Genomic DNA, 25,550 nt, shown 5'->3' on the forward strand with positions numbered 1-25,550 from the left:
TGTCTTCCAGAAGAGAAGATTAGAAGAGAAATTATATTTCATGAGCTGATTTTTGACACCTCCAGAATGAGCTCAGCTGCATCTTAAAAACAGTTTGTGGGATTCATGAATGAACCAATTACTTCAAAGCAGAGCCATCTATCAGTGGCATTGACATAGGTGTTCGGAACCCTGGTAACTGCAGAAGAAGTCTTTTTCTTTGATCCTGTGAAAAACCTTGCCTGTAGCCCCAAGAGAAACAAGTTGGTTCTCCTAGTGATTTACAGTAATTGCCAAAGTTGGAAAGGAAACAAACCATTGTAAGGATTTGATGGATCATGCTGGGAAACTTGACTCTTGCGGATCCTTTTAATGACAAAATATTTAGATTATGTACTTTTCATAACCAATATTTCATTTTGCCAGAATGTCAAGTGAATATTTCATGGCAGCACTTCAACAACACTGTCCTTGAGCTTGGTGGTACGTGCTTTCGGACATCTGTATCTTCTGTCTGATAGGAGCAGGAAGAAGAGAGAATGTATAGGGTGGGTAGGATCTTTAATTATGCTGGCTGCATTACTAAGGCAGGGAGAAGTGTAGGGAGAGTCCATGAAAAAGATGCTGGTTTCCACGTTGCACTCAGCTGTGGAGAGGCGCTGATGAGCTCTCTTGGCCGTGGCTTCATGAGATTGGACCAGACCAGGATATTGGTGATGTGCAGTCCAAGGAACTTGAGACTTCAAACCTACTCAACCTCTGAACTACTACAACCCTGGTGTACATAACCAAGAGCATGTACACTACCCCACTTCCTAAAGTCAATGACCAGGTCTTTTATTTTACTGTCATTGAGGGAAAGGTTGTTGTCATGATATCACGTTACTAAGATCTCTGTCTCTTTCCAGTAGCCTAACTCATCGTTATTTGACATACGGCCCACTATAGTGGATACCATCTGAAAACTTGTAAATGGAGTCAGAGCAGAATTATTCTGTGCAGTCATGAATATAAAGGGAGTAGAGTAGGGGGTTGAGGATGAAGCCTGGTGGGCACCAGCGTTGAGAATAATTTTAGTGGTGGTGTTGATGCCCATCCTTGCTGGTTGCGGTCCATTAGTCACAATTACTCAAAGATCCAGTTGTAAAGAGAGGTGCTGAATCCCGGGTTTAGGAACTTTAAAATGAGTGCCTGGATTTATAGTATTGAAGGTGCAGCTGCAGTTAATAGAAATAGTCTAAAATAATTATAGTCCAGCTGACCCAGAGATGAGTATAGGGCCAGGCAGATGGCATCCGCTGTAGACCTGTTTCAGCAGTAGTTGAATTGCAGTGGGTCAGTGTTGCTTGGGAGGCTAGAATTAATGACGTGATTGTCACTGTGCACAAATTCCAAGAAATATGCAGGGGACAGCGTCAACCATTACATAAGTTGTCCCCAGGCTTCCGATGGTTTTTGGACTGTGCATAACAAACAGTTTACCTCAGAAATGTGGCCGTGATGGAAATTGCCAGCAGGCAGAAGATGCCTTCCAGCCCCACAGCAGTCATAAAGTCCATAACTTTACTCCAAGTGCTCATTTGTATGTATTGACTGTACGTATGTTGGGTGTTTGTCATCTGGGGGGTGAGGGGCTGCCTATACATGGCATTTTTTTACCTTGCAAAAGCATTAGACTTAATTTATTGAGAGGTGTCGTGAAAAATTTTTCTAAATTTGTCTTCACTCAGAAAATAGTCTGCATTTTACATCTGCTGTGACAGTGAAAGAGGCAATCTATCTATCCTCTGTTTTCATAACCTGTCTGCAACCTTTGGTACAGCTGAAAAAACCATTCTACTCCAACACTTCTCTATTGACAATCAGCTATAATCAGGCATAATAACTTTACAAGGCTTCTCTGCAATAAAAGATAGAAGGGGCTGAATGAGTCAGGAACAATACCAAAATGCCAGATAAGTTAGCTTCTAGCCAACTATTGGACATACAGACAAGCTATGGGTAGATTTATCCCAGCTGTGATAACCTTGCTTCTGTTCTTTTGGCAGCTGTTATATTTTACATATTTGCGATGCTATCTCCAGTGACACATTGTTCTAACACTTGGTCTGAACAAAGAAATATATCCTGCAGAATAAATTAAGATACTGCTTTTGTTCCTGCAGGTAATCACCATTATAAAAATACAGTTGCGTGGTACTTCCTTTGAAAGTATGGCTTGGATTATTTCCGAAGAAGGCATTTTAGCTGTGGTCGCACTACCGTACCTCTTAGCTATTCTTTGACTGTTTCTGGCTCTGAAAATTTAATCCTGTCTTGATAAGTCAAACTGTTTTATTACTGAAGATTAGAGTTATCTTTTGCTAATGGAGTCATAATGAAGTTGGCTGAAGGTTTTTATTCCACCCCATTGCTCCTTTTACATTATACTGTTTTTAAATTTGTACATTTAACCTGATGGAAGTAGGCCGCAACTGCCCTCTGGAATGGTGCAACAAAACACTCCCTTCAATAACACTGGAAAAAAAGTTTTTTCAAAGGTATTGCTTCCTTAGAATTTCTTTTTGATTATGATAGACCACTTGAAACTGAACATAAATATAATTTCAGATAACTTGTATCACGTAGGAATTCGGAGAAACAAGAAATTAACTTCTATTCAATACAACACATTTAATTGCATACCGGTGCTGACATTTTGCAATAGCTCAACTAAACTAAAAATGTTTTGCTGATTTTCGTTTGTAGCTCAGTGTCTGAGGCTTCTCACTTCAGTGTCCAACAATAATCAGCCAGCATTGATGGATTCCAGTTGTCTAATACTGTTTCTCCGTGACCGCAATGTCCTGGTAAAGCCTTTCACCATGTCCGTCACTGACAGCACCAGGATTTTCAGGGAAGATGTCTGAATGAGAATGCAGAAAATGAATCTTCAGTGACATGTTGCACTTCTTGGTTTCGTATACTTGAAGCATATTGTCAAGCAGCTGCACATAGTTTGGTGCTCTGTAGCTGACATGTAAACTTTCAGCAACATTCTTGAATGCCTTTGATGTCAATTTCTCCTGTCCTACTAGACTTACTTCGAATTGCCTATGGTGGATGACCTGTTGGATTTGTGGACCTTAATCTTCGCAACAGTTATTCTGACTTGAATTATGAATTGAAATAACGAATGTAGGCAATATCAAAAAAATGGTGTGTGATAGGGAAATTTCATAGTGACTTTCATTATCAGCAGCCTAAGTCCACAGAATTCAGGAAGCCAGATCTTTGTTGTCCAGTGTAATTGATGAAATGAAAGTCTTCCTAATGATATGCAAAACTCTTGAATGAGTAGAGTGCCAGTGGTTTAAATAAAATATGCAGTAACTCGCTTTCCTTTGAATGATGTCATGGTTTAACTAACTCATTATTAACTTCCTCATTTCAAAATTTTCCTGAGCTACAGATTTCTTTCTTGAGAATTGTGTTGCAAAGATAGCACTATGAGTAGCTGTGAAAAGCAAATACAAATTATCTTTTGATTAATGTAACTGAGAGTTAATCATGAAGAAAGCTTTCGAGGATGAGAGCACTATCACATAATATATTTTAACATTCCGATTAAAGGCACACCAAATGCCAGAGTAGAATGCCGCAGGGTTGTTCGACTATTGGTCTTCAATATCCAGTCTTTACTGGTAAGGAAGCTATCAAAACAGATCCAATTTCATCAACTCAGTTGGTTTATTAATAAATCATTGTGCAGCATGCTGAAGACTGCTTCATCGGTACTTGGATGTTTAATAGCACACAAGTCATTGAACTTGACCAAATTGAGGGTTGCAGAGTGTGAGAGCACGCAGCCTTTTTCCAAGGAAAAGGGAACCAAAAGTTTAGAGGGCATGAGCTTAAGATGAGAGGGGAATGATTTAAAAGGGACCAGAGGAGTAACTTCTTCACATAGAAGGTGGTGCATATATGGAATGAGCTTCCAGCCAAAGTAGTTAAAACAGGCACAATAATGACATCTAAAAGATAATTTGCGAATAAAATATTTAGGTAAGATTTCGAGAAATACAGCCGAAACATAGACAAATGGTATTATCTCAGATGGACACCTTGTTTGGCATTGATGTGTTGGTCCAAATGGTCTGTTTCCTTGATTTATAATTCTCTGACTCTAGTTGACGTTACCTTAGGAATAATTCTTTGTGAACTGTGCTACTGCAGATTATTCTGAGAAAAATAGGAAAATGGTTCAGCACAGAATAGATGAGCCAAAAGGCTTGTTTCTGTGCTATGCTTTGCTATGGCTCTATGATTCTATGACTATATCTGGGACCAGGTTTGTGGAATTGAAGGGGAAATGTGCCTAGGGATTAGGGAGAGGAACTTAAATTGAAGGACTTTGGGGAGTGGCACAAATGGTGGTGGAGCTTGCAATTGTTCAGAGGCAAAGTCAGAGTTCTGTGCATCTGAGATCACAGGTCAGGCCGAGCCCAGTAAATTGTAGCCTCAGTTGCAGTGTGGAGGAAGTGACTGGATTAGGAAAGATAAGTCACGGTTATGCAACAGACTGTATAAAATACCCAATCCAGTTATTAGAAACATAGAAAACATACAGCACAATACAGGCCCTTTGGCCCACAAAGCTGTGCCGAACATGTTGCTACCTTAGAACTACCTAGGCTTTACCCATAGCTCTCTATTTTTCTAAGCTCCATGTACCTGTCCAGGAATCTCTTAAAAGACCCTATCGTTCCCACCTCCACCACCGCTGCCGGCAGCCCATTCCAGGCCCTCACCACTGTCTGCGTAAAAAACTTGCCCCTGACATCTTCTCTGTACCTACTTCCAAGCACCTTAAAACTATGCCCTCTCGTGCTAGCCATTTCAGCCCTGGGAAAAAGCCTCTGACTATCCACACAATCAATGCCTCTCATTATCTTGTACACCTCTATCAAGACACCTCTCATACTCCGTCACTCCAAGGAGAAAAGGCTGAGTTCACTCAACCTATTCTCATAAGGCATGCTCCCCAATCTAGGCAACATCCTTGTTAATCTCCTCTGCACCCTTTCTATGGTTTCCATGTCCTTCCTATAGTGAGGCGACCAGAATTGAGCACAGTACTCCAAATGGGATCTGACCAGGATCCTATATAGCTGCAACATTACCTCACGGCTCTTAAACTCAACCCCATGATTGATGAAGGCCAATGCACCATATGCCTTCTTAACCACAGAGCCAACCTGCGCAGCAGCTTTGAGTGTCCTATGGACTCGAACCCCAAGATCCCTCTGATCCTCCACACTGCCAAGAGTCTTACCATTAAGACTATATTCTGCCATCATATTTGACCTACCAAAATTAACTACCTCACACTTATCTGGGTTGAACTCCATCTGCCACTTCTCAGCCCAGTTTTGCATCCTATCAGCGTCCCATTGTAACCTCTGACAGCCCTCCAGACTATCCACAACACCCCTAACCTTTGTGTCATGAGCAAATTTACTAACCCATCCCTCCACTTCCTCATCCAGGTCATTTATAAAAATCACAGAGAGTAGGGGGTCCCAGAATAGATCCCTGAGGCACACCACTGGTCACCAGCTTCCATACAGAATATGACCCGTCTACAACCACTCTTTGCCTTCTGTGGGCAAGCCAGTTCTGGATCAACAAAGCAGTGTCCCCTTGGATCCCATGCCTCCTAAAGTTCTCAATAAGCCTTGCATGGGGTACCTTATCAAATGCCTCGCTGAAATCCATATACACTACATTCGAGTATTGTGTCTAAATCTAGGAGTTTTTATGAAGGGATATAACTTCATGTTGATGTTGTTGAGAGGAGTGGAAAAAGTCAACATTGTGTAACCTAGGTATCTACTCCTTATAACTCTTTAATGGCATTTTGTGTGGTTAATATAACAACATTCCCATACCTAAAGAATGGAGATGTTGGTTTTGAAGAGGATTCAACGTAGATAACTGTCTGAGTTTAAGAAGTGAATGCTAGATTTGAACCCTGTGTATTTGAAGACTTTGACACTGATGTTGAGACAATGGGACAGGGAGATAATGTTGACAGCAAGGAAGTAGAGAAAATGAAAAAGATGGGCACATTAAATCTGGCATATCTGAAGTTTATCCTGTCTATTTTTCACTGGAAAATGAGGGGATTATGTAGGGTCAATGTATGCAGTCATTTTCCCAGAGTCAGTCAAGAATTAGAGGGTAAAGGTTTAAAGGTGAGAACAGAGAAATCTAATAGGAACTTGAAAGGTAATTTTTTTCTGAAAAATGCATGTACAATCCAACTCTTAATATTCGTCTTCTCCAGGTAGCCATGAAATACAGAAAAACCACTGGATCCATAGAAAGAAAAGACATCACCCTCACCCTTACCACGTGAAAGGGAAAATGAAGCAAACTTACAAACCCCAAACCCCTTCCCCAACAAAAAACTAAAAGATCACCCACAGGGAAAATGACAGCTGGAATACCAAACACCAACCACCCCCCTCTCCCCCCCCCACAACCCCTCCCTCACACTAAAACTAACAGAGCACCCATTTGGAAAAGGGCAGACAGAACATCAAAAACTGCAAACCTCCAAACCCCTCACTCTCAATAAAAAGCAACATACATCAAAGTTGCTGGTGAACGCAGCAGGCCAAGCAGCATCTATAGGAAGAGGCGCAGTCGACGTTTCAGGCCGAGACCCTTCGTCAGGACTAAGGGTCTCGGCCTGAAACGTCGACTGCGCCTCTTCCTATAGATGCTGCTTGACCTGCTGCGTTCACCAGCAACTTTGATGTATGTTGCTTGAATTTCCAGCATCTGCAGAATTCCTGTTGTTTACTCTCAATAAAAACCTGACTTCTAACCCCCACCCCCTCCCCTGCAAAAAAGAACAGCACCAAACCCCCAACCCCCTCTCCTACACACAAAAGTCAACAGATCACCCAGACAGAAAAAAACAACAGGAACATCAGACTCCAAATCCCCAACCCCTCCCTCACACAAAAAACCACACATCACCCACCCGGAAAACCAATTGGCACCAAGAAAGAAAACAAAGAAGACTGAAGGAGACCTATATAAACTACAGTCCAATAATTTCATAAGTCTCAGAATTTCGAAAACATCCCCCTACCAGAACCAAGGAGAGTGGCCGCTCAAACTCAGTCCTTCCAGGAAGAGCATCCGCCACGCAAACTGACCTGCATCCTTCTAAATGTAGCCAACCCAGTTACCAACTGCCAGCAGCCCGTGGCCTCGTGGAGAGCGACTGCTGACCTCCTCCTCATTCACCCTGATCCTTCCTCGAGGCTTCGGAATGGAGTCGACCATGGCCCCGGTCTTCTGCTCAAGGAAGCCCATGCTCGCAGTTCTCTCCAGGGGCAGCAAAGTGCCAGAACTCTCAACCAAACTCCAATCTGCACGTCACAGGTCCAACAGTCTCCAAACACAATCAGGACAAGAGAACAAGCAGAAGGCATTGAAGAAGTGAAATAATTGAAGACATTGGCCATCTGGAAGATGTTGCCCGAGGAATCGTTGTTCGCTGGCACCATCTTGACCAGAATTTGTTGGTTGTTATTGTGTTGTCTGTTATGGTATTGTCATGTGTTTTATGCTTGGCACCGAATCACGATCAATTCTGGTATGTTTCACGTACTGGCAATAAAGTGATTCTGATTCTGACTGGACTGAAGGAGTTATGAGGAAAACATAAGGCAACAGTAGCCCGGTGGTTAGCACAAACACAAAGTGTGTTACGGTAGCATCACAGTCAGTGCAACACTATTACAGCTGCTGGCGTCTGAGTTGGGAATCCAGTTCCTGACACTGGCTGGAGGAAGTTTGGGTGTCCTTTCTGTGAGTGTGTAGGTTTCCTCCGGGTGCACAGTCCAAACAAGTACTGATTGGTCGGTTAATTGGTTATTGTAAATTGCCCCATGATTAGTCTAGGGTTAAATAGGTGGGTTGCTGGGTGGAGCAGCTCAGTTGTTCTACGCTGTATCTCTTGATAAATAAATAAGCCATTTTCATTTGAGAACGTTTGTATTCTTTTCTTAAATAGGAGAACTGGCAAAGCACTGGAGTCAGAATTCATGGATTCACATGGCTTAGAATTCAATATCTCATCCCACTTCTTGTTGCTTTTAAACTTTGCCTTTGTTTTTGATGCAGTATGCTCAGGGAAGAGTCTATGCCAGCAATAAGACCCTTCAAATGGAAACATTTCAGCAGCAATTCCATGTATTCTGTAATTGGAAAATATGTTTTTCCATAATATTATTAGAAACTTTATTTCACTAAAATTTAATGTGAGATGTGTATTTTTGTTAGTGTATTGGTGTAATATTACTATATTAATTATTAACTCATAACATTACTATATTTTATAGAGTATAAATTTTAATAGCTGCTACCAAAGTAACATCTGCTGGACTTTTGACACTGAGGTCTATATTCCCAAGTTTTACCCCACAAGTGAGCAGGTGAAACAAACAGCTTTTCTGTGAGGGAAGCTGACACCAATCAAAAGGCACTTTACCAAGTCTGGGAAGAGTTCATTAACAGCCTTGCTGGGTTCTTCAAGGATTCATGATGATAAATTTGCATAGTTAGCTGTGGGGGAAAGACCAGCAAGTTTCTCATATTTCATGTCATCTCTTGTGTATCTATCGCTCTTAATTGAAATGAGATTGTCACTCGCTGTGGAGATCTTTGCGGGCTTGAATTTGCAGCACAGAATGCAAATTATTTGATATTCGTTAGCATATAAAGCCTGCAGAGCCAGTTACATCTAAGATCCTGTAATTTTCCAATTAATTCTTTGGGGCTACAATCAAATTGCTTCAATATGTAAACTTGGAGTGCTCAATTCAAAAAGGCCATGGCAACTTTTCTGTATTATTGTTCTCCAATCCAAACAAGCAAATTATTATTATGAATATCAGCTGTTGAAGGCATAAAAATATATAATTTTTTTAAACTATTAAACTACTTACTGCCCATTCTGCTGCTGGCATTTAGCACAACAATAAGGTCCTCCTTCATCATATCGGTAGCATCCTCTTTGTTTTCCCTACTCTCAGTCATGCAAGTGCCGGGTGTAGACTCAGGAATACCATGGTACTCAGATACAGAGAGAACCTTCATTGCTGTTTCCGTAACAATTTTGTTTTACCAGCCAGGGTTGTTATCTCTGAACTGAACCCCCAAACCTGGAGGATCGGTGGACCACTATTAGTCTGGCCTTTACCCTTTGACCTGTTTGGCATGGGTGACCTTACCAGGAGCCAAAGCATAAAGCCCTGACTTCAGCCAACATAGCTCTTCAAGTTATTGAGGCACACAAGCCCTCAAACCCTATGACAAGGTTGTGGTCCTCTTTGAGGCTTTCAACTGTGTAAAGAGACATAATTTTATTTCACTATTTCAGAGTGATCTCAATCAACTTTGATATAAATCTATAGATCAACGTGAGATATGTATAGAAATATGAAATTCTGAAAAAAATTTGTTTGTACACACAAAGAACTGTGTTTTCGAGAATGACCCTGTCAGTAACAATTTTCCAATTATCTAATGTGTTATTTTGTTTATTTACAGGGGAGTAATAGGTAAACAAGGATACCAGTGCCAGGGTAAGAGATGGCTCTCAAATTCCTGTGCTATCAAGTACTCAATATTATTTGTGTGTGTGTATATATATTTAATATATGTACTCAATATATATTTCTCGGAGCGACAGAGGATGAGAGGTGACCTGATAGAGGTGTTTAAGATAATGAGAGGCATTGATCGTGTGGATAGTCCGAGGCTTTTTCCCGGGGCTGAAATGGTTGCCACAAGAGAACACAGGTTTAAGATGCTGGGGAGTAGGTACAGAGGAGATATTGAGGTAAATTTTTTACTCAGAGAATGGCGAGTGCATGGAATGGGCTGCCGGCAACAGTGGTGGAGGCGGATACGAAAGGGTCTTTTAAGAGACTTTTAGATAGGTACGTGCAACACGCACAACACGCTGGAGGAACTCAGCAGGTCGGGCAGCATCCGTGGAAAAGATCAGTCGACGTTTCGGGCCGGAACCCTGATGAAGGGTGTTGTGAGTGTTGCTTTGACCCCAGCATCTGCAGATTATTTTGTGGTTAGATAGGTACATGGAGCTTAGAAAAATAGAGGGCTATGGGGAAGTCTAGTAATTTCTAAGGTAGGGACATGTTCAGCACAACTTTGTAGGCCGAAGGGCCTGTATTGTGCTGTAGGTTTTCTATGTTTCTATTATCATTGTTTTCGTTGACTATCCAATGGGATGTGTGCCAAAACAAAAGTGTAGACCAGTGTAGCTAGGTTTCAGGATGGTCAATATTGGATTTGTATTGTGACAGGAAATCATATAGGAAATGTTCTTATTAATATTGGAACAAATTGCTCCGATCTGAAAGTACTGGTAGAAAGAAATATTTACTTTGTCAATTGAACACTGGTTGAAGAGCTGTTATGAATGTGGCCGATGGCCATTTTTGCTTTCAGTCCAGTACCAGGAGAACTATGAAGAATCAACAAAAGGGGTTGGAAGATTTAATCATAAATGTTTCTATTTAACAGCATTATTGAATTCTATATTTCCTGAACCTTCCAGAACTTGCTAATGTAAATATCAGTGAATTGTTTACAGGAGAGTAAATATCACTGCGGGTGGGAAGGGAAGAGAATAAATAATCTCAAATTCTGGTAGATTAACAGGTAAAAGGTAGGAAGATATATCTTGTATCTGAGAAAACCCTTTACTATTTTGGAATGGTGAGTGTAAATGTTGAATAAAAAATAACTAGTTAAAGGAAATTACAGGGAGAGATTGTCATGAATGTGAGAGAGTATCCATATTCTTTCTCATGCTGGGTGAGATTCCTGGAGAATAAATGTAGGCCCACAATTTCTGAACAGTTTTGAACCAAGCGTAATATTGTTGTCTTACTCGCTGCCACCGACCCCTCCCCACACCCCCACCCCGGTGACTGCTCTGACCACCTTTCAGTGTCAGTCTTATCCAACTGTACTACTTAATTATTTTATTTTTTAATGTACACTTATTGTAATTTAAAGATTTTTATTATTATGTTTTGCAATGTACTGCTACCACAAAACCTCAAATTTCATGACAAGAACCAGTGATACTAAACCTGATTCTGATTCTGATTCTGTGGCTACTGTCTGACACTATAATGATAGAAGTTGTATTCAGCTCTAGTTATGAACCAGTTAGTGTCTTGTACAGTTACAGAGGCAAGTATCCAGTATGGCTTATTTCCTTCATACTCACAAACCCTGCAGCTGATAACAACACTCTCTGAGATTTCCCCGATTTTCTCCACATCTGCGTCCCCAGCCAGTGGAGTGCAGGCTATGGCCCACTTTGCAAAAGGGATTATTTGAATATTTTTATAAATATAGGATCAATCAACTAATTTTCTATCCATACTCTTGTTAATATTTTACATTAATTTTCTGTTGTAATGAAATATACCCAGGATTGATTTAATCACCTTTCAACCTTCCACTGTTCAGCTGCATTTATCCGATCCACAAATTGGATATTTTTTGAGAGAAAGAGCTCCCGGCATTTTACATTGAAACAAGAAATCCAAGTGGACTGTTTAACAAAAATGTTCTGGCAGACATAATTAAGAGTTTTTTCCCCCTTTGTGCTTATAGTAGATGTTGAGAAATTGACCTTAAATCTGAGATAAATTGATAAAGTGTTGACCAGTGTTAATAAATCATTAATTTTACTGACACTTTAATGAATTAAAATAGAAGCTGGTTTCTTTTTCCCAAACTGGCTGCCATTTAGATAATTGCAGCAACAAGAACATTGGACATAATTACAGCCCACAGTTCTTTCTGTGTATGCTATTGTTCCTTTGTAAAGAACAAAGCATCAGAAACAAATATTGTTCAGCTCATTTGTCTAAGATCAAGACTGCTTGATGAAATTTAGAATATTTTATTGAAACTGAATGAAGCTGCCCTTCCAGACACAGTGCCACACTTCGTTGGATTGATAAATTGATGGGTCGTAGTGGATAATCAAGGCCAATCTGAAAAGAAAAGAACAGTGAAGTAAATCAGGAATGATTAAGTGCAGCTAGAATAAATGTGGTTAATAAAACAGGGAACTTAAAATATGTAGTTTGTACTACAATAATATTTTGATGCTCATTAATGATACTTTTCAAATTAGAACAGAAGGGATGAAGATGCCAAATTGTATTTGTGATGGGATGCAAAATTGTCAGTGCTTTTAACTATGTCAAGTTAAAACATTTTCCACATGCTTATAATGATCATCTTACATTTTATCATTTTATTTATTAAGGGAAAGAAAATAAACTGCAAATTAAGCAAATGTAATAAAATCTTGATTGCTGACAATTCTGTTGATGGATTGAACTGTAATTGCTGGTGTGTGTTGTTTCAGTTGTGGTTTTCCCCCTTAACAGATACTCATTGAGGTTTAAAAGCATTATAAACCAAGGATTTTTCATTTGCATTTACAGTTTGCACTTGTGTGGTGCATAAGCGATGTCATGAACTTATCATAACCAAGTGTGCTGGCTTAAAGAAGCAAGAAACGCAGGATGAGGTATATACTGTATTTTACATGATGTAATTATATATGATGGGATATTGCACAACCATGGTTGGGAGTGGGGGGAAGAGATGAAAAGAAATAATACAGAATGCTTTTCTGTAATATTGTTGCAGTAAATGGCATAATTACAGACTGGCATGACAGCTGTGCAGTCCTCTCTAAATTCATTTGACCTTAATAAAAAAAAGTGATTATCTGTCGTTCCAAGTGATAAAACAACAATACTGAGTTGTAACCCTCTAGTAGACTTTCAAAAGTTAATAGAATGAAGAAAGGATGCATTAATGTCCCATGCAAGACTTATTGAGAAAATAAGGAGGCATGGGATCCAAGGGGATCTTGCTTTGTGGATCCAAAATTGGCTAGCCCACTGAACGCAACGAGTGGTTCTAGGTGGGTCATATTCTGCATGGAGGTCGGTGACAGGTGGTGTGCCTCAGGAATCTGTTCTGGGACCCCGTCTCTTTGTGATTTTTATAAATGACCTGGATGAGGAAGTGGGAGGGATAGGTTAGTAAATTTGCTGACGACACAAAGGTTGGGGGTGTTGTGGATAGTCTGGAGGGCTGTCAGAGGTTACAGCGGGACATTGATAGGATGCAAAACTGGGCTGAGAAGTGGCAGATGGAGTTCAACCCAGATAAGTGTGAGGTGGTTCATTTTGGTAGGTCAAATATGATGGTAGAATATAGTATTAATGGTAAGACTCTTGGCAGTGTGGAGAATCAGAGGGATCTTGCAGTCCGATTCTATAGGACACTCAAAGCTGCTGTGCAGGTTAACCCTTTGGTTAAGAAGGTGTACGGTGCATTGGCCTTTATCAAGCATGGGATTGAGTTTAAGAACCAAGAGGTAATATTACAGCTATATAGGACCCTGGTCAGACCCCACTTGGAGTACTGTGCTCAGTTCTGCTCACCTCACCACAGTACAGGAAGGATGTGGAAACCACAGAAAGGGTGCAGAGGAGATTTACAAGGATGTTGTCTGGATTGGGGAGCATGCCTTAGAAGAATAAGTTGAGTGAGCTTGGCCTTTTCTCCTTGGAGTGACAGAGGATGAGTGGTGACCTAATGGAAGTGTATAAGATGATGAGAAGCATTGATCGTGTGGATAATCAGAGGCTTTTTCTCAGGGCTGAAATGGCTATCATAAGAGGGCACAGTTTTAAGGTGCTTGGAAGTAGGTACAGAGGAGATGTCGGGGTACGTTATTTTATGCAGAGTGGTGAGTGCGTGGAATGGGCTGCCGGTGACAGTGGTGGAGGCGGATATGATAGGGTCTTTCAAAAGACTGCTGGATAGGTACATGGAGCTCAGGAAATAGAGGGCTATGGGTAACCGTAGGTAATTTCTAAAGTAAGTACATGTTTGGCACAGCATTGTGGACCGAAGGGCCTGTATTGTGCTGTAGGTTTTCTATGTTTCTATTTAGCCCTTGCACTGGATAAGCGTGTAGCGTAGTTACATTTCACGTTATGTTCTGCTGCTACCTGGAAGAGTTCCTCTTGCCACAAGTCACATGATCGCTTATCATTTCCAGTTAGTCACCTTATAATCAGGCTATGGGTATGTAAGTTAATTTTATGTGTATACAGCCAAACTCAGTTATTTGTACATTGTGTTTTATAGAATTGCTTTTGTATTTATATTTATAGTTTTTATGCTTATTGTATTGTTTTTATGCTGCACTAGATCCAGAGTAACAATCATTTCATCCTTCTTCACAGTCACGTTCTGAACAACGGCAATAAACAATCGTAAATCTTGAATCTTGAATGTTTCTAACATCTTCCAACAACTGTTTGGAATAGAGTTTTCTGATGTCGGTTCAAAATCTTTAGCCAAAATGCACTACTTCTGTTTTGTTTCTGTGCAGGTGGGCTCTCAGCGCTTCAGTGTCAACATGCCTCATAAATTTAGCATTCACAATTTCAAAGTACCTACGTTCTGCGATCACTGTGGTTCTTTGCTCTGGGGTTTCATGAAACAAGGATTACAATGCAAAGGTAAGAAATCTGGATTCAGTGTTATTTTAGCAAGCTATCTCATATTGCAAGGATATTGAAAGCGCTAAAATAAAATAAACTGTCGGAAACATGCACCTTTCATGACTCTCTTCTGCTTCAGATCACTAATGTTAATCATCCATCAGTTATTTTCACATGATTACATTTTAATGAATAAGTACATACAGGATCATGATGGCTTTGAATAGATGAATGGCTCAAGGTGCAGGAATATTGATTGTAAAGTGACAGGCAGAAGATTTAAGGTAGATCTGAAGGAAAGCCTTTATACACAGGTCTGGTTGGTTGGGGGAGGGTTCTGATCTGAAACTCGTAACTCCTGTATGGCAGGAATGATCTCAGCTGTATATCTTAACAGAAAATGAATTACGTTTTTCTTTGTGCTTTCTTTATTTGTACGTCACAGTGCTAAATGGCAATTTTTAAATCCTAACTTGCCTTATCATTTACCAGAATTACCCATATGGTGGACTCATTACATCATTCAAAACTAAACTGCAGATTCCTTCAGCACTATAACAGTCTCTTTAAAATCTGTCCATCCTCAACTCTGAAATGTCTTTAACGTCTCAGACAATTCTTCCGGTTGTCTTTGACTAACCAACCCAAGCAAGGTGTCCTAAATGAGAGGGCATGGGTTTAAGGTGATGGGTAAAGAACTGCAGACGTTCTGAGGAAGAACATTTTACTCAAGGGATGGTTGCAATCTAGGGTCACTACCCGAGAGTTTGGTGGAAGCAGGCATTCTCACAACACTTATGAATTACAACAGATTTGTCAGTCAAGATTTCCCTTCAGGAAACCATGCTATTTTATCATGCATTATTGTAAGCCAAATCGAAACCCATCTTTCCTGCAGATGTATAGTAAATTCTTTATAATCAGATTCATATGCTGCCAAAATATTTAGATGATTCTAATAGGTCATTAAAAAAAAAGCATTGTTTGTGGCTGCAACCTCAGAATCAGAATCAGGTTTAGGTTGTTTTCTGTCAGCAGTACATTGTACTACCTAGTAATTTTTACAGGCTATAAATTGCAATAAGAGGTACAGTGGACTCCGGTTAATTGGGACACATCAGGGCTAGTACATTTTGGCCCAATTAGCTGCCCCAATTAGCTGAAGTTTCATAGAATTAGTTAAAAAGGTATAAAAGAAATAAGCAACCATTTAACTGAATAGCAAATTATATATGAAATACCAAACAAATTAGAACACTATGAATACTACTACACTATTATAAAAAGCACATGCAACTGATGCTATTTAAATGCATGGTGTCATGGCTAGTGGCTACACAAGTGCGCACATCTGACCCGTTAGAAACAATTTGGCAACAGTCTCTTGCCCCAATTAAGCAGCAGAGTGTCCCAAATAAAGTGAATCCTGGCTGGTTCTTGATTAGTTTTTGTTCTTTAAGAGTTTTCCTAAATGAGCAGCTGCCCCCGATTAACCAAAGGCCCAATTAACCAGGATCCACTGTGTATAATAAAACATAAATTAAATGGGAGTGCAAAAAGATACCAAAAGAAAGAGTGAGGTAATGTTCATGGATTCATTGTCCATTCAGAAATCTGACAGCAGAAGGAAGGAAGCTGTTCCTGAAATGTTGAGTGTGTGTCTTCAGGCTTCTGTACCTCTTCGTTGATGTGAGCAAAGAGAAGAGGGCGTGTAGTGGGTGATGGGGGGAGGTTTAAATGATGAATGCTGCCTTTTTGAGGCATCGCCTTTATGTCCTGGACCTCATGTCCTGGGTGATGCGGGGTTTTAATGATGGATGCTGCCTTTTTAGGCATCGCCTTTAGAAGGTTTCTCGATGCTGGAGAGGCTTTCTGCAGTTTTTTCCCATCCTGTGCAGCGGCCCCCTCCATCACAAGTGGCAATGCTCTCCAGACTACATCTGTCGAAATTCGTGAGAGTCTTTGATGACATACCATGTCTCCTCAAACTCCTGATGAAATATAGCTGCTGTCATGCCTTCTTTGTAATTGCATCAATATGTTGCTCCCAGGATAGACCTTCAGGGACTTGAAACTGCTGATTCCTCAATGAGGACGTGTGTGTGTTCCCTGGACTTCCTGTTTCTGAAATCCACAACTAATTCCTTGTTTTTTCTGATGTTGAGTGCAATGTTGTGGTTGCAACAGCACTCAACCAGCTGATCTATCTCGCCTCCTTGCTACTATCTGAAATTCTGCCATTGTGTCATCGGCAAATTTATAGATGTCATTTGAGCTGTGCCTATCCACACATTCACGAGTGCAGAGGTAGTAGAGAATTGGGTTAAGCACACATCCTTGAGGTGTGTTAGTGTCAATTATCAGCGATGAGGAGATATTATTTCTGATCTGCACTGACTGTGGTCTCCTGGTGAGGAAATCAAGGATCCAGTTGCAGAGGGACGTACAGTGGCCTAGGTTTTGGAGCTTGTTTATCAGAGCTGATTGTGTTGAACGCTGAGCTGAAGATCAGTAAGCAGCAAGCCGATGAACGGTAGCTATTACTATTATCCAGTTGATCCACGGCCAAGTGGAGAGTCAGTGAGATTGCATCCACTGTAAACCTGGTGTGACGATAGGCGAATTGTAGTGGATCCATAAGACCATAAGACATAGGGGCAGTATTTGGCCACTCTGCCATCGAGTCTGCTCTGCCATTCCATCATGGCTGATTTATTATCCCTCTCGACCCCATTCTCTTGCCTTCTCCCCATAGTCTTTGACACCCTTAATAATCAAGAACCTAACCAAGGTTCTTGTGTAGGCAGGAGTTAATTCTGGTCGTGACCAACCTCTCAAAGCACCTCATTATGGTAGGTGTGAATACGACTGGGCGACAGTCATTGAGGTAGCTCACAGTGCTCTTCTTGGGCACAGGTACGAGTGTCGTCCTTTTGAAGCAGGTGGGAACCTCCGACTGCAACAGTGAGAAATTGAAGATGTTTTTGAACATCCCCACCACTCCCACCAGACTTACAAGCTCGCTGTCCGCTCCACGTTGTCGAATATAGCACTATGCTCCCTAGCTGTACATATGTGGCTAGAGTTTTGGACCGTACTGTTCATTTTCCATCATAACTCCATCATGGTTTACTTTGATAATCTGACAGATCCTAACTGAGCATCATTCGGAGCTACCAGTGTCAGGAATCCCTAACCACACTGAGTCAGTGACAACCCTGGTTTAACAAGGTGTGCAGAACTCCAGGCAGGTATGCGTGGGAAGCTAACATCCTGTCCTCGGACCCTTCAACCTCCTTCCCTCCTCCTGCTCCTAAACTGGGCAGAAGACTGAAAAGCCCAAGAGCACGCACCATGAGACCCAAGTACAGCTTCTGCCCTGCTGCTACCTGACTCGTGAATGGAGCTCTCATACATGAAGAGATGTAATGTTATGGGTTGGAAAATAACTTAAATATATCTTGGCTGCTGGTGGAGTTAGGTGTTCCCTCGTATCTCACTATCCATACTTGCACATTGTTGCTACATCATCAGTGTGCACAGAGTAACTTTATTTGTTTGATCTATCTCGGTAAGTTCTAGAAATAACCTTTGAACATAACAGAACTGCAATATTTCCCAATGCATTTGCAAATTAAAGCACAGTGACAGACATGAAATAACCTATCTGTGCTCAAAAAAAACTTGTGTTAGTTGCTGGGTTAGGTCTTGAACAAAATGCAGTTCTAGGTAATATTCTGCTTTTTAACATAAAATAATCCAAAATTAATTTCTCAATTTAATCAAAGATAAAAAAACAAAATATGTAAAATTTGCACAAATCTGTAGGTAATCAGTAAGAGTGATCACCTTATTGCCTTTTCTAACAGCCAGTGATTGTCTTATTTGCTTTTCTTATGATTGCAAGACCCTATTGGACATTGTTAATGTTGAATGCTGCAACATTCATGGATGCAGGGTCTTGGAATAGATTTCTTTTGTGCGTGACTGTATTTTACTGATATCTTGTATATGCTCAATGTGCCTTGTGCTGCGGCTGTGTATGACTGTCGATTGTTTTGCACTTTAGTCTCAGAGTAGGACTGTTCCATCTGGCTGTATTCATGAGTAATCAAGTATGGTTGAATGACAATTAAATTTGAAATTGAGCTTGATTAACCTACCGATCACAAACAAGAGAAACTCTGCAGAAGCTGGAAATCCAAGCAACACTCATAAAATGCTGGAGGAACTCAGCAGGCCTGGCAGAATCTGTTGAAAAGAGTCCACTGTCCTGATGAGACCACATCAAGTTGGAGGAACAGCACCTGATATTCCGTCAGGTTAACCTCCTACCTGATGGCATGAACATTGATTTCTCGAACTTCTGATAATGTCCCCCATCCCTCCCCATTCGCCCCCGCTTCACCATTTCCCATCCCCTTTTCCCTCTCTCATCTTATCTCCTTGCCCGCCCATCACCTCCCTCTGGTGCTCCTCCCCTTTTTTACTTTCTTCCATGGCCTTCTGTCTCTTTCACCAAACAACTTCACAGCTCTTTACTTCATCCCTCCCTCTTCAAATCTCACCTATCACCTTGTGTTTCTCTCTCCCCTTCCCCCACCTTTTAAATCTAGTCCTCAGCTTTTTTTTTCTCCAATCCTGCCAAAGGGTTTCAGCCTGAAACATCAACTGTACTCTTTTCCATAGATACTGCCTGGCCTGCTAAGTTCCTGCAACATTTTGTATGTGCTAACCTACCAGTGCAACTTTTGTGAGCTTAGCCAGCACGAATCTTAGCCAATGGCATTTCTGATTTATTGAATCTTTGAGTTACTGACAGTTCTCATAACCCTGATGTGACCTGGGGAACAGGTTTTTATGCTCAGTAGAAGACAATCGGGTGGTAATTTTTGAGGTTAGTCAGTTCCCAAGAGTCCAAAAACTCCCAAGGACTTGAGAGTTCCAACCTGTAGTTTATATCATGACGGAAGAGAAGAGCTTATAGTAATATCTTATTGGTCTTCCAATATTTTATTAGTTTTGAATAAGTACATGTAATTTTGCATGTAATCTTTGCTTTTATTTCAGTTAATTTATACTTTTACTGTCTAATAAATGTAATAAAGGCAAGAAAACATGTAAAATACTTGTGAAAAAATTTATACCATATGAGCATATGTGATATGAATTGGAAAAAAAATGAGTGCATCTGCCTCATTTGAAGAGTTTTGATGATCATGCTCTGGCATCAGGATGGATGTATATGGCACATGCAAGGTGCATTTAGTCTCTGATGAAAACTACTTTATACCAAAGTAAATCTTGTCGCTATTACTCGAATAAAGGTATTCTGAAAAGCGATCATACCATAGGATCCATATTTCATAAATCAAAATTCAAAGTACATTTATTATCAAAGTATGTATAGTATATACAACCTTGAGATTCGTCTCCTTACAGGCCGCCACAAAACAATTAAGCCCAATAGAACCCATTAAAAAAAAAGACCACCAAACAACCAATGAGCAGAGAAAAAGAATCGTGCAAAAAATAAAAGTAAGCAAGTCACATTCAGAACTGAAGTTCGCAAAAGTGAGTCCGCAGCCATGAAGCCAGTCACACCTGATGCAGGGGCCAGTTACTGGCAGGCCACAGCCTCAGTACAGCGCAGAGACAAGTAAACTTTGTGGAGCAGTGAGTCTCACACCGGTCTGTCTTCTGCCTCTGGTCCTGGCACCCTGAATTTTTTAATCTGACCCAGAGCTTAAATCAGCCAAGCAACAGGTCGTTTCTCAATCTCGGATCGGGACCCGCTGCCTTACCATTCCTGACCTTTACAATTAAAAATATCATTCATATGACTCTTGCTAAAATGCATGTTGCTTGTGAAAACCTGGTTATGAAACTTGTTGATAGCATTATTGTGTACAACAAAGTAATCCAGTTCAAAAGTGGTGGTAACATTTTTCAAAGAGCGAATTTGTATTATAAACTATTCTAGTTACCTATCCCCCTCTGCTACTTCAACACAGAGTACTGTGTTTTTGAACAAACTTTGTTCACCTTTTGACTTCTCCTTTTGTGATTTTATGTAAAATTTTATCTGATAATGATTATGTGAAATATTCTGGGCTATTTTGCCAAATGTGCTGCTGTTATTTTTGAGCAGTGTTTTTTCATGGAGAATTTAAGTCTGGCTGTACCAACATATCCCACCAGATGGCAGTACAATGCAGATTAAGTGAATGTACTGCAAGCTTTGTTTTATTACAAGGTCGTGAGAATTTCACTGTGAATGTCAAGTCTTTTCTACAGTAGGCTAAAGGTTTGGTGCATAAAGGTGAATATTTGATTGAGAACAGACAAGGAGGAGGAAGAGAAAGGCCAAGGGAAATATTATAATTGGAGAGAGAACCGTAATGAATGTAAAGTATTTAGGTATAAAGTTTTTAACGGATTGAACAGTAGTGAGTAGTTGGGAAGTTAAAAAAAAGATTTGCAAAATCTTTTAACTAGTATTTAATTTTTTTAAACTTAAAAAGATCTATTAGGTTGATGGTGCATATCATACATTCTTGTGTGGCCCAAGTTGGTAAGCAGCTCATTGCCCTACCCACTTATTTATGACCCATTTTTACCCGGGGAAAGAATTTGATCCCTGAAGCAAACTCCTGATTATCAAGGCCCACTCACTGAAAAATCAAACTCCATTCTCAGAGAGCTTTAATAACCAACAAAGTCATACCCCACATTCACCAGTTATCAGAGCTTGAATGTCTTGCATAACCACAATTATTCAAAATCAAGTAATAAGATAATGCAACACCATCAGTTTTTAAGATATTTTAAATGTAATAAAAAGAATGCTAGATATTTAAAATGATTATTTAAATTAACAATTGAATATGTTTATTAACTTAGTGTTTAAAGATATGTATTATCTGAAATATACCACTCTGCCTTTAAGCCAGTCCTCTCCATTTAACTAAAAGGAGTCGGAGAACATCGCGACAGATCTACTCAGCAAGCAGGTGCCTCAGTGTACCTGCCAGCTACAAAGACCTCCCAGAAAGCTGGGACATCCAGGTTCACACGAGTGACACTCAAACATGTTTTGGATTGTCACTGTGGCGCTCCACCTAAAAATGAAATTTTGCGGCATTGTGTTAATCAGCAGACGAAGAGATGCCAAAGCCAATGAAATGAAAGTCAGCAATGTTTAGAATAAGAATGACGTGATTCTTTGAGTTCGTAATTTCACATTTCTCATGATATTGTTGTTGTTCAGTCGTTAAGTTGAGTCCGACTCTTCATGACTGCATGGACTTTTCTTGCCAAATTACTGGAGTGGGTTGCCATTTCCTTCTCCAGTGGACTATATTTAGCCTGACCTCTCTGCCATGACCTGTCCATCTTGAGCAGCTCTACATGGCTTCACTGAGATACACAAGGCCCCTCACCACGACGGGTAACAGTCCATGAGGAGGTTCTCATGATATACGAGGTGACTGTTTGGCCCATCAAGTCCGATTTGGATCACATTACAATCATATCAATCCCATTACAATTATGATTTCCCGACAACCTGCTTTGATTGACATGCCAGACAACTCCCCTGTGATTTTCATAACCCCATCCATAGTAATCCCCAACAGTGTTTACCGTAACCTGTTAATTCACCATCCAGCACTTCATTTTGTGTGTGTTGCATAGTAACCCCCACCCTTGTTTACCGTAACCTGTTAATTCACCATCCAGCCCTTCATTTTGTGTGTGTTGCATAGTAACCCCCACCCTTGTTTACCGTAACCTGTTAATTCACCATCCAGCACTTCATTTTGTGTGTGTTGCATAGTAACCCCCACCCTTGTTTACCGTAACCTGTTAATTCACCATCCAGCACTTCATTTTGTGTGTGTTGCATAGTAACCCCCACCTGTGTTTACCGTAACCTGTTAATTCACCATTCAGCCCTTCATTTTGTGTGTGTTGCATAGTAATCCCCACCCGTGTTTACCGTAACCTGTTAATTCACCATCCAGCACTTCATTTTGTGTGTGTTGCATAGTAACCCCCACCTGTGTTTACCGTAACCTGTTAATTCACCATCCAGCACTTCATTTTGTGTGTGTTGCATAGTAACCCCCACCTGTGTTTACCGTAACCTGTTAATTCACCATTCAGCCCTTCATTTTGTGTGTGTTGCATAGTAACCCCCACCTGTGTTTACCGTAACCTGTTAATTCACCATCCAGCACTTAATTTTGTGTGTGTTGCATAGTAATCCCCACCCGTGTTTACCGTAACCTGTTAATTCACCATCCAGCACTTCATTTTGTGTGTGTTGCATAGTAACCCCCACCTGTGTTTACCGTAACCTGTTAATTCACCATTCAGCCCTTCATTTTGTGTGTGTTGCATAGTAATCCCCACCCGTGTTTACCGTAACCTGTTAATTCACCATCCAGCACTTCATTTTGTGTGTGTTGCATAGTAACCCCCACCTGTGTTTACCGTAACCTGTTAATTCACCATCCAGCACTTCATTTTGTGTGTGTTGCATAGTAACCCCCACCTGTGTTTACCGTAACCTGTTAATTCACCATCCAGCACTTAATTTTGTGTGTGTTGCATAGTAATCCCCACCCGTGTTTACCGTAACCTGTTAATTCACCATCCAGCACTTCATTTTGTGTGTGTTGCATAGTAACCCCCACCTGTGTTTACCGTAACCTGTTAATTCACCATTCAGCCCTTCATTTTGTGTGTGTTGCATAGTAATCCCCACCCGTGTTTACCGTAACCTGTTAATTCACCATCCAGCACTTCATTTTGTGTGTGTTGCATAGTAACCCCCACCTGTGTTTACCGTAACCTGTTAATTCACCATCCAGCACTTCATTTTGTGTGTGTTGCATAGTAATCCCCACCCGTGTTTACCGTAACCTGTTAATTCACCATCCAGCACTTCATTTTGTGTGTGTTGCATAGTAACCCCCACCTGTGTTTACCGTAACCTGTTAATTCACCATCCAGCACTTCATTTTGTGTGTGTTGCATAGTAACCCCCACCTGTGTTTACCGTAACCTGTTAATTCACCATTCAGCACTTCATTTTGTGTGTGTTGCATAGTAATCCCCACCTGTGTTTACCGTAACCTGTTAATTCACCATTCAGCCCTTCATTTTGTGTGTGTTGCATAGTAATCCCCACCCGTGTTTACCGTAACCTGTTAATTCACCATCCAGCACTTCATTTTGTGTGTGTTGCATAGTAACCCCCACCTGTGTTTACCGTAACCTGTTAATTCACCATCCAGCACTTAATTTTGTGTGTGTTGCATAGTAATCCCCACCCGTGTTTACCGTAACCTGTTAATTCACCATCCAGCACTTCATTTTGTGTGTGTTGCATAGTAACCCCCACCTGTGTTTACCGTAACCTGTTAATTCACCATCCAGCACTTCATTTTGTGTGTGTTGCATAGTAACCCCCACCTGTGTTTACCGTAACCTGTTAATTCACCATTCAGCCCTTCATTTTGTGTGTGTTGCATAGTAACCCCCACCTGTGTTTACCGTAACCTGTTAATTCACCATCCAGCACTTCATTTTGTGTGTGTTGCATAGTAACCCCCACCTGTGTTTACCGTAACCTGTTAATTCACCATCCAGCACTTCATTTTGTGTGTGTTGCATAGTAACCCCCACCTGTGTTTACCGTAACCTGTTAATTCACCATTCAGCCCTTCATTTTGTGTGTGTTGCATAGTAACCCCCACCTGTGTTTACCGTAACCTGTTAATTCACCATTCAGCCCTTCATTTTGTGTGTGTTGCATAGTAATCCCCACCTGTGTTTACCGTAACCTGTTAATTCACCATTCAGCCCTTCATTTTGTGTGTGTTGCATAGTAATCCCCACCCGTGTTTACCGTAACCTGTTAATTCACCATCCAGCACTTCATTTTGTGTGTGTTGCATAGTAACCCCCACCTGTGTTTACCGTAACCTGTTAATTCACCATCCAGCACTTCATTTTGTGTGTGTTGCATAGTAACCCCCACCTGTGTTTACCGTAACCTGTTAATTCACCATCCAGCACTTCATTTTGTGTGTGTTGCATAGTAACCCCCACCCGTGTTTACCGTAACCTGTTAATTCACCATTCAGCCCTTCACTGGTAGGAAACCGCAGCACTTTGGACAACCTAGAAATTGAAGCACTTGGAGAAAACTAATTCTGCCACAGCTCATGTTTTCCTTCACTCATGTACAAAATGGTTATTGAGTCTGCCCCGGCTCAATTTAAGAGTGAAACAGCTAATATAACTAACCTGCTCTCCCCCCATATCTCTTCAAATTCTTTCCTTCAGGTATTTATCCCACTCCCTTTTGAAAACTACAGCTGCGGTTTTTTCCACTGTTCCTCAAGACAGTGCATTACACACCTTAACTCGCTCCTGCGTTCCTCCTGTCACCTTTGATTCTTTTGCCAATCATTTTACCCCGTGGCTCCTTGACACTTTCCCTGAATTGAAACAGTTTCTGTTTACCTAACCTCTCTGTACTCTTAATTATTTTAAATCAAATCAGATCAGTCGTTTCTGCTTACCTAACCTCTCTGTACTCTTAATTATTTTAAATCAAATCAGATCACCTCACTATTTCCACTATTCAAGGAGGAGCTTTTTCCGTCAACTCACAACCCTCATCCCCTGAATCATTTTAGTAAGTGTGTTCTGCGCCTTCTGTAAAGACTTTGCATCATTCCAGAAGAAAGATCTGATCATAGACAAACCAAAGCATATAATAGTTCATCATGACTTTTCTTATACCCTATCTATTTATAAAGCCCAATATCTACCACTCTACCATGATTTTTGCTTCTGCTTTCTCAGCTATCATTGGTCAGCCCACACTTGGAGTATTGTGAGCAGTTT

At 40.7% G+C, this 25,550-nt stretch overlaps 1 protein-coding gene across 1 annotated transcript in view; it reads left to right on the top strand.

Moving 5' to 3' along the window:
* The window catches only part of prkcea (protein kinase C, epsilon a), a 658,830-nt gene that overhangs the window by 370,741 nt on the left and 262,539 nt on the right, over positions 1–25,550 (top strand). The window contains exons 4-6 of the mRNA XM_063055673.1: positions 9,592–9,626; positions 12,543–12,628; positions 14,516–14,645. Coding sequence (XP_062911743.1) covers positions 9,592–9,626; positions 12,543–12,628; positions 14,516–14,645 — 251 coding nt within the window. The remainder of the gene's footprint in view (positions 1–9,591; positions 9,627–12,542; positions 12,629–14,515; positions 14,646–25,550) is intronic.

The sequence above is a fragment of the Mobula hypostoma genome, chromosome 8, assembly GCF_963921235.1.
Source record: "Mobula hypostoma chromosome 8, sMobHyp1.1, whole genome shotgun sequence".
Classification (NCBI taxonomy): Eukaryota; Metazoa; Chordata; class Chondrichthyes; order Myliobatiformes; family Myliobatidae; genus Mobula; species Mobula hypostoma.